The sequence below is a fragment of the Balaenoptera borealis genome (genome assembly GCF_965194805.1).
Source record: "Balaenoptera borealis genome assembly, chromosome: 10".
Taxonomy (NCBI): Eukaryota; Metazoa; Chordata; class Mammalia; order Artiodactyla; family Balaenopteridae; genus Balaenoptera; species Balaenoptera borealis.
The window spans coordinates 6187999-6207253 of record NC_138874.1 but is presented as its reverse complement, the minus strand read 5'-3'; the positions used below and the strand labels follow the sequence as shown (position 1 = coordinate 6207253).

The 19255-nt window shown below is 42.2% G+C and overlaps 2 protein-coding genes across 12 annotated transcripts in view; both read right to left on the bottom strand.

The window, feature by feature from the left end:
• LOC309635886 (uncharacterized protein) overlaps positions 1–3870 on the bottom strand; it is a 141466-nt gene extending 137596 nt beyond the window's left edge. Inside the window, exons 1-3 of the mRNA XM_082407736.1 lie at positions 2123–3870; positions 1299–1492; positions 384–1187 (exon numbers count right to left, since the gene is read on the bottom strand). The gene's annotated coding sequence lies outside the window, so the exon portion shown is untranslated. The remainder of the gene's footprint in view (positions 1–383; positions 1188–1298; positions 1493–2122) is intronic.
• Positions 3871–8139: 4269 nt separating this feature from the next.
• Positions 8140–19255, bottom strand: part of LOC309635857 (uncharacterized protein) — a 101472-nt gene continuing 90356 nt past the window's right edge. For 10 of the 11 annotated variants that reach the window (XM_082407648.1, XM_082407649.1, XM_082407651.1 and 7 more), the window contains 3 exons: positions 15802–15928; positions 15425–15520; positions 8140–11656 (listed from right to left, as the gene is read on the bottom strand). In XM_082407648.1, the coding sequence (XP_082263774.1) occupies positions 10176–11656; positions 15425–15520; positions 15802–15928 (1704 nt within the window). In that variant the 3' untranslated portion in view covers positions 8140–10175. Of the gene's footprint in view, positions 11657–15424; positions 15521–15801; positions 15954–19255 lie in introns of all 11 variants that reach the window. The other variant, XM_082407646.1, reaches the window with a different exon arrangement.

Below are 19255 nucleotides of genomic sequence, written 5' to 3'. Positions count from 1 at the left end.
GAAAACCAAATGTGGTGTGTTCCTGGAATTGAAAATTATTCAGTGACCAAAAGGGTACAAATGTTCTCGAATAGATGTTAGAGCGGGTTATGTAACATTGTGAATGTACTTACTGCCATTTACATGTACAATTTAAAATAATCAAACTATTAAATTTTATTTTAAGTGAACTTTATATCATAGAATAAACAATTTAGTATATGTAATAAAAAAAAATAATAAAAATGGACTTGTACCACTGCTGAGCACCCCTGCTAACGATCCACCAGACAGTGACCACGATGCTCTCCACACCTTGTGTTCTGGGTCCCAGAATGGGGGGTGGAGGCAGGGCTGGGATGGAGAGGGGACGGGTGTGGACTCTCTTAGGGGCTGACTCTGACCTCTGACCTCCCGGATGCTCCTCACACCGCAGCCCCGTCCACAGCTCTCTTGGACTCCTTTCCTCTTTTCCAGGAGAAGCCCTTGGACCTCTGCCCTCAGCATGAACCATCAGATGTGTGGGATCCAGGGTTCTGCCAGCCCTGCCCATCTACAGACCCCACATCTCCATGCAATTCTTTGGAGAAGGGAGTCCCTCCCTCTTGAATCAAAGCCCACTCACATTTTCAGCTGGTGCAGGGGTCCACCGTCCTCATCAGAGTAAGGGAGGATGCATCCATATCTAGAGGAGGCCAGGAAGGTGTCACATGGACTGTCCTGAGGACACACCTGGATATGATAGCTGGTGTGACAGTGTGACCCCCGGTAGAACAGAAGCCCTGGAGGCAGGACTGATGTCTCCTTGATGCATTAAATGATGGTTGTTCCTAGAAAAGCGCCTGCACCTAGTGGCCTTCCTCTATATGTGAAGAATGAATGAGCCCCACCAGCCCCATCGCACACATCTGAGTGGCCTGGGGCCCCACTGCTCACTCCCAGGAACCCTTGCTCTCACCCACCCAGGACAGGGCACCCCTAATGGAATCACCCATCACCATTCAACTGGGAAAAGAGTTCATCCCAAGGTCAGAGGCACAGTGACAACTGAGGCAGAGGCTTCCTCATGGGGAGGAGGAACATGATGAATTAGCACAACCGCGGCCCCTCCAGCAGACCTTTCCACAGGCCAGGTCCCCAGAAAGCACTTTCCGTGAAGGACCCGCTGGTCTCTACAGTCACCGTAGGGGGCTGGTCCTCTCTTTACCCTAGTGTGCAGAGGGGCCAACTGAGGCTCAGAGAGGTGGAGTGACATTCCGCCATGTCACAGCTAGTAGGTGGCCGAGGCACCAATGTCCCATAAGGGGCAGAGTGCTCACCTTGTGAAGGGAAGCTCCAGCATCTGCTGGGTGGTAGGGAAGGTCCTGTAGGTGCCCAGGAATGTGGGGAGGTTGGAGGGGGCCCCGCCCAGAGAGGCAGGCACGAGGTTTCCCACCAGCTTCTCCAGCCTGCCTGCCTGGACGCGCCACACCATGCAGGTCTCATTCCTGCCCCCTGTGGACACGTTTTCCCCCTGGGGTGGAACAGAGCAGGGACATGAGTCAGAGGCAGCACCAAGGACACCAGGAGGGCTGGGGCTGCAGCTGAGATGGAATCCCCAAGCCTCAGGGACTTGTGGCAAGAGGTGGGGCAGGAGTGCCCTCAGGAGAATAAAGGTTCTGGCTTCACAAGTAGAATTGGCGGTGGGCGATGGTTACACGTGTCACTATCTCAGGGCAGTTTGTAGCACAGTATTGACAGCTCCCCCTGTATTAACTGCATCATCCCTGTGATTGTTATCGAAACATCCCATTCTGGGGATGAGAACACAGAGGCTGATCCCAGGGTGGGAGGCGTCAGGATCGTCAGGCCAACATGAACACCTGAGGATGGAGTTAAAAGAGGAAAATCTGTAGAAAAATGCAGAAACAGACTTAACTTCACATGAAGGGAATCCTATGAAAGTCTCTTTCTGAGATTCCCATGTATATGTAGATAGTGACTCTGCATCTGGACAAGGCAGGGCCTGGGCCGTGAGGGCGGGTGGGAGAGGAGATGGGGGCCCAGAGTCCTTTGGGAGCAGGACGCCAGGAGGGACCCAGGGGAGGGGCAGGGCGGCTCTGGGGCCTCCTGGGTGTGGGGTCTCCTCCTCGCTGGCACTCACCCTGAGCCTGCCCTGGGCTCTGGTGCTGGTGGGGGGCTCCCGCCCCTCCCGCAGGGAGACGGAGCAGGGGGCGCCATGGACCGGCTCCTGTCCGATCTCCTGTGTGGAGCCCTGTGAACACAGCGCCCGGCAGCCAGGCAGAAAGCTCAGAGCCCTGTCTGCCGCCTGCGCTGCTCCTCAGCCCCACCAGCCATCTCCACTCCAGACACACGCACACCACTCTCTGCACAGACCTCCAACAAAGAGGGAAAAAAGATGACAGCCTGAGGGCCTTGGATCCGCATTGGCACAGATAAGAGGCACCTCAGGAATCCTCTCTCACCCTTGTGCTTGAGTGTGAGCATGACAGGACCACCAGCTGACCAAGTTCCCATCCACCCGTTCCTGCCCAGAGGGGAAACCTCCCCTCAAGTCCCCCTTCCCCCCACGTGGAGATGCGGGGATGAGAGACTGCCCAGGGAGGGCTCCCAGACGTGGCCGGGCCTGGACTGGCCTGCTCTAGGCCACCTTGTGGTCCTTAGGTGACCTCCTGGTAAAGGACCAGAGTCGTCCAGGTTAAGTATTGAACCGTCTAATGCATCTGAGAAACCTCCCACTCAGGGGGTTTCCTGAAGCAGAAGCCCTGGGAAGTCAGGACACAGCAGAAGAACATCCGTCTCTACGAAGCGTCTCCAGCCAAGTGAGCGGGCTGTGGGGCTGTCGCTAGAACGTGTGTGCCTGGTTCCCGGGGCTCCGAGTTCTGTTGGGCTCTGTTGCCAAGGAGGTGACTTCACTTCCTGGGGGCCCCTTACTTGAATCCCCTCCTCAGACAACACCTCTACACACAGCCCTCTGGGCTGCTGACGGCTCACCCCTCCTCCACGCAACCCCATATCTCACACAGTCACACCTCACGGCCCTCTCCACCGCTCCCGGGGACGGTCTGTGCGCAGCTTTGAGGAGACAGACCTGGCTTCCAGACTCAACTCCTCATTCTTACCTGTTCTCCATCCTGGATAATTCCTAGTGTAATAGCGTGCTGCAGTGTGCATCCCTTAGCACTCGGCCATTGCTGCCAGCGTTACCCACCTCCCCCACGCTGTTACCAGGCAACAGTTACCGGGAGACCGTTAATACGGGACGGTTAGAGCCACGTTAGAGGTCCTGCTCAGCCATTGGTTGGCGCTACAGTGGGCCCCGCCCCCAAGTGAGAAACTGTCAATGAGCGACCCTTACGGGGGTTATTGAGCCAATGGTCGGGGGAGTGGTGGTCGTCAGGTGGAGAGTGAGGTAAGAGGCAGATCCCGGCCTTCTCCCTGGGGCCCTCCAGCTCCCCGGCCTCGGGCTGGCGGGTGAGCTGGGGGCCCAGGGAACAGGCTGGGGGTGTGTCCTGCAGGGCTCCAGAGCCCTCGCCACGACCGCCCACTGGCCGGGCCCAGGCCCTGAGGCGGCGGTGAACCAACCTCTCCCCCATCCCTGCCTCTGCGACCTAACGGCAGCGGCAGGCTGCACGGGACACGGTCTGGGGGACCTGGCCTGCACCGTTTGGGCGGCCTGAGGAGCCTGAGGGCCAGCTGGGTCCTGGGTGCCTGGCTCCCCCAGCGATGACGGCTGGGCAGGGTCTGGGGACCCGGCCCTGAGGGAGCCACCATCTGAGATCTGCCTCTTCAGCCGGGCCTGGGCACTGGCGGGAGGACCCAGACTGGGTGCAGGACGAACGCTCTGGGGCAGGGTAACCCCCCCCTCCCGCCCCCGGAGCAGGGACCCCCTTCTCTCAGCCAGGCCTGGACCTCGAAGGGTGAAAGCTGTGCATTGGGACCTTTCCCTTTCTTGCAGAACAGAGAGTAACATTTGTTTTGGTGGAGGTTTAAAGGCACACCGTGACCTATGACCTGACCTCAGGAACAAAGGATCTGACACCAAGAAGTCTGCAACAACTAACCACGCCCCTCCCTCACCTTTCCTATAAAAGGGCTTTGCTGAAAGCTTTCAGGGAGTTTGGGGTTTTTTAAGGCATGAGCCACCCGTCTCCTTGCATGGCCCTGCAATAAACATTTCTCTGTTCCCAACTCCGGCAATTTGGTATCGTTTGGCCTCACTGTGCGTTGGGCACACGGACTTGCCTTTCGGCAGCACTTGGGTCTCTCAAGGCCTGTCTCTCTCCTTTCGGCAGCACTTGGGTCTCTCAAGGCCTGTCTCTCTCCCCACACCTGCCCAGTGGGGATGATTCTAGCATGTATTTCTAGGGATGTCCTCAGGCATGTCCTCTTCTGATCCCACCCCATAGTCCTTATTTAACGTCACTCTGCAGGCGTGCGTGTGTGCGTACACTCCAATAAGCACTCTCTGGGTGGCCAGAAGAAAACTGCCCCCACATAGGGAGGGATGTGCAAGAGCTTCCTAAGATCTTGTGGTTTCTAATTTCCAAAGCAATCCTGATGAGGTGTCCAATCCTTGGCCTAGGAGATCAGGACACAGTGACACAAGGCCATACAGGTAGCAGGAGCTGGAGCTGGGATAACAGACTCAGACACTGGCTACACTGTCCACACCCGTAACCACAGTGCTGGGTGCAGCAAGACAGCCGTCTTCAGCAGGCACCCATCCTGGCAGGCTCGGCTTCTCTGGCTGGACACATAGTGGCCCAGGGTCAGACTGGAAAATGATGGGCTGCTGTCACCAGACAGACTGGACAATCTTCTTTGCTTCTGCCTTCATGTTCCTGTCCTTAAATACCTCTCCTCAATACTGAGGTTGGCTGACACCTTTTACCCAGGCCCAACCCCAGTATAAACTGGGTCAACTTCACCAGGATCAAGAGGATTTTTAGTCAGCTGGAGTAAAAAGATCCTCAGCCTCGCTGGAAATCCCCGGATAAGCAGTTTTTCCCAGTGACTTCATTAGGAGTCAGGCACCCAGAGGCAGGCACTGAGATGGGGAAAAATCACATGCTCAAATTTATAAATATTCTCTCATAAAATCATCTCCTTATTGGTAGTCTTATCTGATTAAGGACTTCACGTGTCCTGTCAGATAATATATGCCTACATACTCACATAAAATGCTGCACATTTCCACACTGCATGTTTTTTTCAAATATGGAATACATACACATACACACAAACACCAAATCCACTCAGAATATAGTTACAGTGCCTATTTGTACTACTCCTTTAACTTCTAGGGGGTAGAAGACAATCCTTCTCTTCTGTTACTTGTTAATTGTCTGTTACTTCTAGAGGGTAACAGACAATCCTAATACAGAGTTACAGTTTTCTATTTTCACCTTTACCAGTGTCCTGTGTATTTTCATATGTTTTCACGTTGCTGATTAGCATCTTTTCATCTCAGCTTGAAGGACTCCTTTCAAGGCAGGCAGTGTCCTATAATTGGCCCATCTGGGTTACGCACCAGCAGAATAATGTGGACAGGAATGCAGAGCCTAAAAATACAATAGCCACTTCAAAGGGTAATTCTGCATACAATTTAAAAAGGGGTTTCACCATTTCCACTAAGATCAGGAACAAGACAAGGTCGCCCACTCTCACCACTATTATTCAACATAGTTTTGGAAGTCTTAGCCACAGAATTCAGACAAGAAAAAGAAATAAAAGGAATCCAAATCGGAAAAGAAGAAGTAAAGCTGTCACTGTTTGCAGATGACATGATACTATACATAGAGAATCCTAAACATGCTACCAGAAAACTACTAGAGCTAATCAATGAATTTGGTAAAGTAGCAGGATACAAAATTAATGCACAGAAATCTCTTGCATTTCTATACACTAATGACGAAAAATCTGAGAGTGAAATTAAGAAAACACTCCCGTTTACCATTGCAACAAAAAGAATAAAATATCTAGGAATAAACCTACCTAAGGAGACAAAAGACCTATATGCAGAAAATTATAAGACACTGATGAAAGAAATGAAAGATGATACAAATAGATGGAGGGATATACCAAGTTCTTGGATTGGAAGAATCAACTTTGTCAAAATGACTCTACTACCCAAAGCAATCTACAGATTCAATGCAATCCCTATCAAACTACCACTGGCATTTTTCACAGAACTAGAACAAAAAATTTCACAATTTGTATGGAAACACAAAAGACCCCAAATAGCCAAAGCAATATTGAGAACGAAAAATGGAGCTGGAGGAATCAGGCTCCCTGGCTTCAGACTATATTACAAAGCTACAGTAATCAGGACAGTTTGGTACTGGCACAAAAACAGACATATAGATCAATGGAACAGGATAGAAAGCCCAGAGATAAACCCACGCACATATGGTCACCTTATCTTTGATAAAGGAGGCAAGCATATACAGTGGAGAAAAGACAGCCTCTTCAATAAGTGGTGCTGGGAAAACTGGACAGATACACGTAAAAGTATGAAACTAGAACACTCCCTGACACCACACACAAAAATAAACTCAAAATGGATTAAAGACCTAAGTGTAAGGCCAGACACTATCAAACTCTTAGAGGAAAACATAGGCAGAACACTCTATGACATAAATCACAGCAAGATCTTTTTTGATCCACCTCCTAGAGTAATGGAAATAAAAACACAAATAAACAAATGGGACCTAATGAAACTTAAAAGGTTTTGCACAGCAAAGGAAACCATAAACAAGACCAAAAGACAACCTTCAGAATGGGAGAAAATATTTGCAAATGAAGCAACTGACAAAGGATTAATCTCCAAGATTTACAAGCAGCTCATGCAGCTCAATAACAAAAAAACAAACAATCCAATCCAAAAATGGGCAGAAGACCTAAACAGACATTTCTCCAAAGAAGATATACAGATGGCCAACAGACACATGAAAGAATGCTCAACATCCTTAATCATTAGAGAAATGCAAATCAAAACTACAATGAGGTATCATCTCACACCGGTCAGAATGGCCATCATCAAAAAATCTAGAAACAATAAATGCTGGAGAGGGTGTGGAGAAAAGGGAACACTCTTGCACTGTTGGTGGGAATGTAAATTGATACAGCCACTATGGAGAACAGTATGGAGGTTCCTTAAAAAACTAAAAATAGAACTACCATACGACCCAGCAATCCCACTACTGGGCATATACCCTGAGAAAACCATAATTCAAAAAGAGTCATGTACCAAAATGTTCATTGCAGCTCTATTTACAATAGCCAGGACATGGAAGCAACCTAAGTGTCCATCATCAGATGAATGGATAAAGAAGATGTGGCACATATATACAATGGAATATTACTCAGCCATAAAAAGAAATGAAATGGAGGTATTTGTAGTGAGGTGGATGGAGTTAGAGTCTGTCATACAGAGTGAAGTAAGTCAGAAAGAGAAAAACAAATACAGTAATGCTAACACATATATATGGAATCTAAGGGAAAATAAAGGTCATAAAGAACCTAGTGGCAAGACGGGAATAAAGACACAGACCTACTAGAGAATGGACTTGAGGATATGGGGAGGGGGAGGGGTAAGATGTGACAGGGTGAGAGAGTGGCATGGACATATATACACTACCAAAGGTAAAATAGATAGCTAGTGGGAAGCAACCGCATAGCACAGGGAGATCAGATCGGTGCCTTGTGACCACCTAGAGGGGTGGGATAGGGAGGGTGGGAGGGAGGGAGATGCAAGAGGGAAGAGATATGGGAACATATGTATATGTATAACTGATTCACTTTGTTATAAAGCAGAAACCAACACACCATTGTAAAGCAATTATACTCCAATAAAGATGTTTAAAAAATAAAAAAAAATTTAAAAAAATAAATAAAAAGGGGCTTCAAATCAGTGAAATAGGATGAATAAATCAAATGGTGAGAGATCAACTGGCTATTCATCTGGAAAATAACAAAGTTGGGTCTTTACTTTGTACCATATTTAATCAAGCAGTAACAGAAGGGGGTCAATTGATCATTCAATTTAACTTAAAACACATTTGTTTCCTATGTTTTAAAGACACCTGACAAAATGGAAAGTTCTAAAAAGAATCTTCTTGTATCAACTTAACAAATAGAAATTCCTTTCAAACAATGGAATGATAGACAATTTTATTTCTAAAGTTCAAGTTCTGAACATAAATGCCTTTGGCTATAACAGAACACTCCAAGTCAAACTATTCAGTATCTGTGAAGTAGGTAATAGTATCTCCATTTTGCAAATGAGGAAACTGAGGCACAGAGAGATTAAATCACTACACAGGTCACACAAATGATAAGTGGCAGAAATAGAACAGCTTGTCTGAGAAAACAATGCCATGTCACATAATTCAAGGAAGAAAAATGTGGCATTCTACCACACTAAATACAAACACAGTTCTTGGCTCACATAAAATCTGGGCTTCACACCTAAATTTATATAAGCGTATCACTTAGACATATCAAAAATGTAAAATGGGAGTAACTTCTTCAACAAGTGCTGTTTTTAATCTGTAAAGTATAAGTACTAATGTTCAAGGCTACTTTTGAACATTAACTCAGATGTGTGTTATAAACAATTGTGTGCTGATTCGTTGCATACTTTAAGTAAACCTTGATTCTATTAAACACTGTTTGGGTCATTTACTGAAAGGACAGTTTGGTAACAATGTTTATTCCCATTTATATATGTCACCAAAGAGAACACAGGACATGTGGCATTTTATGCATTCAATGTGTCTTTTAAAATATATGTTGTGGTGTAAATATATGATGAAACAACAATAGTATTTAGTATAGGAAGCCCTGATATAAATAAAGTTATTTAGGTAAGCATCATCATTCCACTATGATTATTTTGGGGTCTAAAACAAAAATCAAACATACATGAAATAGGTGTTAAAGAGCATACTCATGCGTATCAGCCTGACATAGCTCAGAGGCTATTCACATACACATTGAAAGCTGCTACTCTGATGCTTCAACTCATTTGTGCCTTTTTTAAAGCTACATATTCCATGGTGAGCATGACTAAGTAAACATACTGTGTTATATTTCTAATAAGATATTTGGTACTGCATCCAAAACCTTGCTTCTAGAATTAGATTATTTCCAGATGAAGATTCCCCCAACATTTTTTTTATGAATTTATTTATTTATTTTTGGCTATGTTGGGTCTTCATTGCTGTGCGCGGGCTTTCTCTAGTTGCAGTGAGTGGGGGCTACTCTTCGTTGTGGTGCACGGGCTTCTCATTGTCGTGGTTTCTCTTGTTGCAGAGCACAGGCTCTAGGCGCGTAGGCTTCAGTAGTTGTGGCACGTGGGCTCAGTAGTTGTGGCTTGCGGGCTCTACAGCTCAGGCTCAGTAGTTGTGGCGCACGGGCTTAGTTGCTCCTCAGCATGTGGCATCTTCCCGGGCCAGGGCTCGAACCTGTGTCCCCTGCATTGGCAGGCGGATTCTTAACCACTGCGCCACCAGGGAAGCCACCCCCAACATTTCTAAAACTGACAATTTTCTTCTGTCACATATTCTCTGATATACAAATTTTGAAATGTGTTTTGAGATTATAAGGTTTTATTCTACTCTCAATTATCTGATGTTCAGTAAAATCTGTGTCTTTGTGAAAATCTTCCTACAGCCATTTCATCTTGGGGTTCTTCCATGGTAAATATCTGATTTACAAAATGTTTGACTTGCTGATGAAGGGTTATTAAAATGCAGGATACTGACAGGGGTTTCTCTCTTACTGGATTCTCTGACATACAGTGTTTCTCACTCCATCATTAGATCCACAGGGTATATGAAATACAGGATGGCTAAGATAAGTTATGACAACAGACAGACCTGAACATGTGATGGCTCAACACAATGCAAGTTTATTTCTTGTTCCTGAAAAGACTTAAGAGTCATGGTAGAGAAGGGAGGGCTCTGCTCAGGGAGTCATTCAGAGACCCTGGTTTCTTCCAACTTGTGAATCTGTAATCTCTAATGCCTCGCTCCCAAGCTGTCCTGAGGATGATCTTTGACAGGGAAAGAGTGGGAAGTAGAAAGGATTCCAAATGAGGTCTTTCATGGGCTTGGAAATAATGTACATCACTTATGCCCACATTCTGATCCAGAGCTTGATCGCATAACCTCATGTGTATCAAGGGAAAGCTAGAAAATCTTAACTAGTTGTGTACCCACACAAAAAAGGAAATGAGTATTGGGAAAAACACAGCCAGTTTGTGCCACATGGGGCTTCTGTCCTATGTGAATTCCCTGATGATTAGTAAGGGTTGATTTCTGGCAGAAAGTTTTTCCACATTCTCCACATTTATAAGGTTTCTCCCCGGAGTGAGTTCTCAAATGATTAGTGAGGGTAGATTTCTGACGGAAATTCTTCCCACAGGCATTACATTCATAGGGTTTTTCCCCTGTGTGAGTTCTCTGATGTTTAGTAAGAGTTGACTTCATATGAAAAGATTTCCCACATTCATTGCACTGGAAGGGTTTCTCTCCTGAGTGAGTTCTCTGATGTATATCAATGGCTGACTTCTGACGGAAAGTTTTACCACATTCATTACACTGAAAGGGTTTCTCTCCTGTGTGAGTTCTCTGATGTTGAATGAGAGCTGACTTCTGGCAGAAAGTTTTCCCACATTCATTACATTTATAGGGTTTTTCCCCTGTGTGAGTCCTCCCATGTTGAGTGAGGGATGACTTTCGGTAAAAGGACTTCCCACATTCACTGCATTTGTAGGGTTTCTCTCCAGTGTGTGTTCTCTGATGGTCTGTGAGGGCTGATTTGTGACTGAAGGTCTTCCCACATAAATTACATTCATAGGGTTTCTCTCCTGTGTGAACTCTCTGATGGACCATGTGCGTTGACTTCTGTTGGAAGGACTTCCCACATTTAGAACATTCATAGGGTTTCTCCCCTGTATGTGTTCTCTGATGCACTGTGAGGTTTGACTTGTGATTGAATGTTTTCCCACATTCATTACATTTGAATAGCCTCTCTCCTCTCTGATTTTTCTGAAGTTGAGTGAAGTGTGACATTCTGCTGCAATTATTTTCAATTTGACTGCTTTCATGTTGTTTCATTTCCACGTAGATTCCATGACATTTCAAGAGAGAGGACTTCTCACAGAAAGTTTCCTCATGTCCGTTATATTCACAGAGTTTCTTTCCTGTATGAATTTGCCTATGTGGGATTATCACGGTCTTTTTCTCTAGGGCTTTCCCACCATTATTATATTTAAACGTCTTCTCTGAAGTTTGGATATTTAGGTGCTGAATAATACCATTATTATGATCAAGGGCTTTCTCATTTTCATAAGAATCCCCTTGAGTATGAGATTTTTCCTCCTTAATAACAAGTAATTTCTCATGTATATTTAACACATCAGGCTTCTTTCTTGAAAAGTTTCTATTACTACTAATTGATATTGAAGTATTTTTCAAACTCGTTCCATATAAGTCATATTTATAAGGCATTATTCTTGAAGAAACAAAGTTTGTGCTCATATTAGATGATTTTCCTAAAGCATTAATTTTCTCTGAAGTCAATGTTTTGTTGTTGAATGCAACTTGTGGCAAATATTTGTCTTGGTTGTCCTGGATTCTCTCTGTTAGGTCATGAGTTTTGCAGTCTTCTAGAAATGAAAATATTGAACATACCGTAGAATTTGAACAGATTTCTAATAGAATTGGACTAAGATACAAATGTCGTACTATATATTTGACTTTTGGTTTCAGGAGTCTCTCAAGATCAAAGTGACTCTTCCCCATCTAGTTTGTTTGGGAAAACAAATGTGGAAAAAGGGAGAAAAGCTAATAATAGGCAGACGTAATTATTCAGCATTTTACAAACAGAACTCTCAAAGTAGGTAGAAATGAAAATGTAAACTCAAGAAACAGCAAATAGAGGATGGAAGATTTTACAGAAGTGGTAGCTTCGGGTAGGAGGAAAATCACAGAGACTGGGATGGGTACAACTGAGCTAATGAAGAGTAATTTCAGTGACAAGGAAAACCAGTAGATAAAGGTGTTAATGTGGAAAACAAAGAGGTGGACTACAAAGTAGATCTAATACCCTCAAATCTACATTGTTTTTAATAACATTGTGACAAGTTTTCATGCTCCAGTTGAACTTCCCTTATTTCCATTCTACACATAACGGCAAAGTAAATTTCTGAATGCACCAACTGCCTCATGTTTGAGGGAAGAGTTATTAGCTTGCACTGTAATTTCCCTTCTAGCCATGATTCACAGGAATGTACAAAAAGAAAATACAAAACAATGGCAGACTAAGTCATCCTGTGGCAATCTAGATCTGAAGCATTGCTCTATTTTGGCTGTGATACCTTAATATTGATCTATCATAGTTGTTCGACAGGTAAACTACCATGATAATCACATTTACTTTCGCTTACTTTTCCTTAAAACCTTGCCCATGCCACAATACTAATGCTTAATTTTGCTTTATACTTCACATCTCACATTTCTACATTTCAGGCTTCTACGTACTATTAGAATTTAAGGGACATATTTTTCAATCCAGTCCTAGAAAATGAGTAACAATCATGTTTATTTACCATTTAGAAAGTCTTGTTCACATTTGTTATCCAGTGCAACAAAGTCTATCGCAAGCTAAAAAACCACTGACCAAGTACCACATAGAAAACTATTACAAGTCATCATTCTAGCAAACAAAATTTACACCAACTAAATGTCCATCAGATTTTCAAGCTACCATTCTACAGCTCCATAATCAATAACCTCTGCCCCAGTCTAGTCAGTTCTTTGTCTCATTGAACTGCCCACTCTTCACAACAAGCTGAAAATGTGTTCTCTCACTCAGCCTTGGCTCTATTTAGTATCTAGAAAAAAAATGTCATAATGATACTATTATTCCAAATCTCCATGAATGCCATCTCAAATCTTCATACTTTCTAAACTTTCAAAAGTTACACTTACTCTAAATCTAAAAGTAGTTCCTGTCTAGACCTGTTGTTTTAACACAACCTTAGATAGCACTGCTTTGTAACGTACTGTACTTCATCTACCGTAAAACACATATATTGAACATTCTAAAATCAGGGTGTGTCTTACAATTAATCATAGACCTGTGATCAGCAGGTCACAGTATAATGCACAGAATATTTTTTCCTTAATCGTTCATCAGATAATGGTCTACTTGCAAACTATGATCTCTTAGATTTGAAAAAATATGACAAGTTTTTCTTAATTAAATGCTGAATTTGAAGTGCTTCATGCAATTTTATTCTCATTCTTATAACCAGGGGATGGTAAACTTTTCCTTAAAGGGCAAAATAGTACATATTTCAGGGTTTACAGGCCACCATCTGTCACAATATTGAACTCTGCTATTACAGCATGAAATCAGCCAAAGAACATATGAGCATGGTTGTGCTGCAAAAACAGACAAACAAATGAGCATGGTTGTCCTGCAAAAAAAAAATTTATTCACAAAAACACGTGGTAGGTCTACAGGCCATAGTTTGCTCCGATCTAACAACCACCAATGCGCACAGCAGCTGTTGTTAGCTCTCTTATTTCCTTTGAACTTGAGTGATTTTAAATCAATAGACCCCAGCATGCTACGTGTATCATCATTACCTGGAAAGCTTTTTCAAACACAAACGTTTAGACGCTATGCCATTTTATATTTGACCAACCAGAATTATCGCTAAGCATCCCAATTTTTTTTTGAAAGGTGATGGCTTTAATGAGCTGAGCAGAATTCTACATAAAATCAGAAATCTATGAGTCATCACTCCAATTAGTAAAAAAATTCCAAGATTCATGGTAAGGCATCACAAGGCATGTGCAATTAGGTCCCAATATGACCTGAGCATGTACTCAGAAAGAATTCCTTCATGGTGTTTTCAGAATATGAAGTTCTTCCTCTATCTGGTTCCAATCAACATGTGTTTATCGGAAGTCTATGTCAGGTTATACATATATAACCAAAGTAAGAAAGAGTAACCCAGTGGCCATTTTCTTTGTTAGATCATAAACCAGGTGTGAAAAAAGCTAGATATTACTAGGTAACAGATTATATGACTTTGGCTTAGTTTTAGTCTTGTGTACAAGACCCACTACATACTGAGTGTTGACAGAAGAAAGAGAAGATGTGGACCCGAACACCAGGAGCTGTTTCTTGGAAGATGACAAACTTAACCCACACTTTAAGGATATGCAATGTAGTAACAGTAAAAATAACCTTTTATAATATACTAAGTAATGCTCTGAGCACTTTTCATTTATTAATTTATTTAGTATCTAGTTAAGGAAAGCAAACAATGAAGAAAGGTGTGACATAGAAAAATATCTCATATGCCTAAATGGCATCTGAGGAGAGGGGATCAAATGATGTTTAGCATGAGTATGGGCAATAGTAAAATAAAATTAAGGAAGCCAAATCAGACCATAATGTGATAATCAATGTCAGGCAAGTAATTAAATATCACGAAATAAATGATAGGAGGAGCACAGTTTTATCCTGTCAGGCTACTGAAAAAGAAGATGTTCAAGGTGAAACAAACACAAAAACACCACCACCACCAACAGCAAAACTTCACCAACTAAAACAGGAAATGGAAAAAAGTAAAAGTATGAGGAAATATGGTTCTTGATGTCAGTAGGAAGTTAGAATATGAGAAATATTACAAGTTTACTAAGAAAAAATACTCAAGAATACAAAAGGAAAAATAAAAGAAATAACTTGTCTTGTGAGCTTGACAATTTTGTTACCAATTTCTGGTTTTATCAGACTGTGACTAGGCAATGTCGTATTTCTGCTTTGTAGGATTTATGAGGGTTTTCTTTTAGCATGATATCCTTTCATTTGTTTGCGAATATTCTTTAGGCACATTAAAGGTGTTTTTTCATTGTTTTTCGGTACAAACAAAAATACAATCCTGCAATTAGGAAGGCTGTAATATTGTTCTAGTAGTCAATCTTATAAGTATGAACTTATAATTCCATTAATTACCTATTTGTTTAGATAGTATCGAGTAATACTCTACGACATATAACAGTGAAGGCAGTGTTTCCTCTCTTCTCCTCACAAACCAAAGTTTAGTAGGTTTTATTACCTATCTTAGTCTTTATCTTTGTACTATTAAACATACAAATGCCTGTATTACTTGACTTGTCTCCATAAATGATATCTTTGGACCCCTAGCTTTTAACAATCAGAAAATCAGCTTACATTCCTTCTCAGCCATTACCCTTCCCTCTTTCAATTTTATCATACAGTTATCCTTTCTACACTTCCAAAGGAGGTGCCATTAGAAAGAGAGTCTTAAAAAACATTTTAAATGATCAACTCCTAAACCAACCACCTAGAATATAATTTCCCAAGGCTTCATCTTGCCTGGTACTCACTAACTCACCTGGGAAGCTCTGGTATAGCAATTCTTCCTCTAATATCCATGGCTCCTCTCCTTGCTCCAATTTGAAAATCACCTTTGGCTTGGTAATGAAATACCCTGTAGAAGGAGAAATGACAGAATTTGGGCCATACTGAATGGGCTATAGCAACTCTGAAGGAGGGAGAAGGTAGGGTTTCTAGAGCAGCACCTTGATGGGCTCATTTAAACCTTTCATGGGATGTGAAAATACGTTCTTCCTGGTACTCAAAAGAAATGAAAAATCTCAGATTCCTGAATCAAGAGCCTCAATAATATATTAACCACAAAAGATCACAAGTTTTGGTGTCTAAGAAATAAAATGCATGCTATTCACACTTTGATATGGAAACTCTGCTTACCCACTGAGACAAGGTTGTGATAGTTCTCCAGCATCACGTCCCTGTACAGCATCCTCTGAGCAGGGTCCAGGTGCTGCCACTCCTCCTGGGTGAAGCCCACAGTCACATCCCTGAATGACATTGACCCCTGGAACGGTACATTTCTGCTCAGTCTGAAGTGGTCAGAATTGGGGTGGCACAGAAAAGATGTATGGAAACTAATTCTTACTAGGTTCACTGCTGAGAGTTTATATGTTATGATATGTACATTATTTCATACTAGATTTTATAAAAGGGAAATAATTTTTTTAAAATCCTCCTTCTGTTTTAATCTATTAATGCACTATCCCTTGAAATGTCCTGGCTGTTGTGAATAGTAAGAAGAATAAAACATTCTTCTTGTTCTCCAAAAAGTTAAACACTACACAAACACAATACACTCAAAAACTCCAAAAATAAGGTGTTACTAGTATACATTAGAGTATGTAAAAAGTATACTGGGGTCAGGAAAGAAAAGTTAACTCTATTTTTTTGTCAGTAGCTTGTGTTTAATTGGAGAGGAAAAGCTTTAAGGCCTTCAACATGCTGGATGGATGTTCTTTATGAGGCAACATAGCACAAACAAAATATTGGAGGCATTAAAAACTCATGGGTTGACTTTAGCTTCTGCCTCAGGATATAGAAAGCAAGAAAAAGAATCACTCTCATTTCTACAATGAAATGGGCCTAGTGACTTCGAATTCACAACTTCTAATTTATCAGAGAGCCAACGTTCTCAAAGCACTCGAAGTGCCCCAAAACTCGGAACAGACAGTACCTGCAGGGAGAGAGGAAATGTATGTTCTTGACTACCTGAGTTGGACCACAGGAAAGAATCCCACCAGAACAGGTGACATATTAATTGGTGAAGACTGGGTATGCGCTGGCACAAAAGTGTGAAACCCCTGTGGGCCACAGACACTGAGGGGGCTTGCACCTTCTTAAAGGACTTTTCTCCACAAACCCCACTGGGCACTTACTGTATTCCTGGGAGAAGGGAAGGATTATGCACTGAGCCTACAACTACAGCTGGGGAAGGGGCAAGAAAACCAAGCAGGCCACGTCCCGAAGACCCAGGGACTCAGAGCATCCCCGAGACTGAGGCTGTATTGGAATAAGGTACACTCTGCCCACTGCTTCCCACCACGAAGCTAACAAGCTTGGAATTACAAGTACCTATAGAGTATTGCTGACAGATGGACTAGAGATAAATAAAAAGCATGCAAAAAGACTCTCTCTGAGGCACAAAGAGAAAACCTAAAAACTTAGAAAGAAACAGACGTAACTTTTGGTAAACTAACCCTATCCTAAAACACAAAGTATCTCTACAGAAATTTGAAGCCTGTGGTGCACTGAGGGTAGTAACACAAACAACAAATCTCAAATCCTGCCAGCACCGAACTAGATTAACTCAAAGCCCTGGACTAAAAGCCTACCAGGAAAGTCATGCCCATTTCCAGGAATAAAATCTATTTACTTTGGTCTAGAGTCCAACACAAGATATGTGGGTTTCAACCAAAAATTATGAAGTATATGAAAAGGAAAGAAACCAACAAGATACTACCAAGACACAAAGTAATCATCAGAACTAGATTCAGATATGACATGGATTTTGAAACCATCTGACAGAATTTTAAGTAATTATAACTAATACATTAAAGACTCTAACAAAAATGGTGGACGACATGCAAAATCAGATGGGTAATTTCAGCAGAGAGAAATGCTGGAAATAGAAATGCTAGATATGAAAACACAGTAACAGAAAAACACAGACATGAAGAATGTCTTCAACAGGCTCAGCAACAGTTAACAATCAAGGAAAGAATAAATGAACTTGAGGACAGGTCAACAGAAATTACCCAAACTGAAACTCAAAGAGAAGAAAAAGTGAAGAGGGTGAAAGAATACAGAACACGGAAAAGCCGTGAAATACAATAAAATTTTCTGACATATGCATAATTGGGACCCAGAAAAAAAAGAAAGAATGAGATAGAAGAAATATTTTAAGAAACGGTAGCTTAAAATTTATCCCAATTAGGGTTTCCCTGGTGGCTCAGTGGTTAAGAAGCTGCCTGCCAATGCAGGGGACATGGGTTCGAGTCCTGGTCTGGGAAGATCCCACATGCCGTGAAGCAACTAAGCCCATGCACCACAACTACTGAGGCTGCGCTCTAGAGCCCGTGAGCCACAACTACTGAGCCCACGTGCCACAGCCCATGCGCCTAGAGCCCATGCTCCGCAACAAGAGAAGCAACCGCAATGAGAAGCCTGCACACCACAACTAAGACCCAACACAGCCAAAAATAAATAAATAAATTTATTTTAAAAAATAATTTATCCCAATTAATGACAGAAAACAAACCAAAGATCCAAGAATCTCAAGAATACCAAGCAGCATAAAGTCCCCCTAAAAGCACAGTTAAGCACAACATATTAAAACCGCTTAAAAAGAGAGAAAATCTTGAAGGTAGCCAGTAAACAAAGAAATACTACAAAAGAGGAATAAAGATAACAATTAAAGCAGGCTTTTCACCAGAAGCCATGCAAAGTAGAATACAATGGTGTGAAATTCCTAAAGTGCTGAGAGAAAATAACTGTCAACCAAGTATTCTATATTTATCAAAAATATCTTCAAAAATGATTGAAAAAACTTTCCAAGAAAAACAAAAATTTAAAGAATTCTTCACCAGCAGAACTACTCTCTAAGAAATGTGAAAGGAATATGAAATCAGAGTGAAACTTGGATCTACACACACACACAAAAGTGATAGAAATGGAATAAATAAAGGGTAGTTAAATTAATCCTTCCTGCCCTGATTTTTAATTGCTCTAAAGCAGAGGTTGGAAATTTTTTTCTTTAAAGAGCTGGACAGTAAATATTTTAGGTTTTGTGGGTCATACATTAAATATTGCAATTGTTCAACTCTATCACTGTAGTGTGAAAGTAGCCACAGGTAAGACATAAAAGAATGTGTGTGTCTGTTCCCAAGAAACTTATTTACAAAAGCAGGTAGCGAGCTGAATTTTACCTATGGGCTGTAGACTGTGATCCTTGCTCTTAAGGACAACTGACTGTCTAAAGCAAATAGAGTAGTGTTGTATTGTATGTATATAGCATATGTTAAAGTAAAATGTATGATGTAATAATAGCACAAAGGACAGGAGGGAAGAATTGGGAATATACTGTTGTAAGGTCATTATATTAAACGTCAAGTAGTTTAATATTTGAAAGGAGACTCTGATTAACTAAAAATGTATATTATAAACCCTAGGGCAACTATTTAAAAACTTAAGAGGTATAAATAATAAGTCAATGGGAAAGATGAAATGGAGTAATAAAAAATATGCAACTAATCCAAGAGAAGAAAAAGACAAAGAGAAACAAAGAATAGAACAAATAGAAAATAGCTAGGAAGGGGAAGATCTCAATTCACCA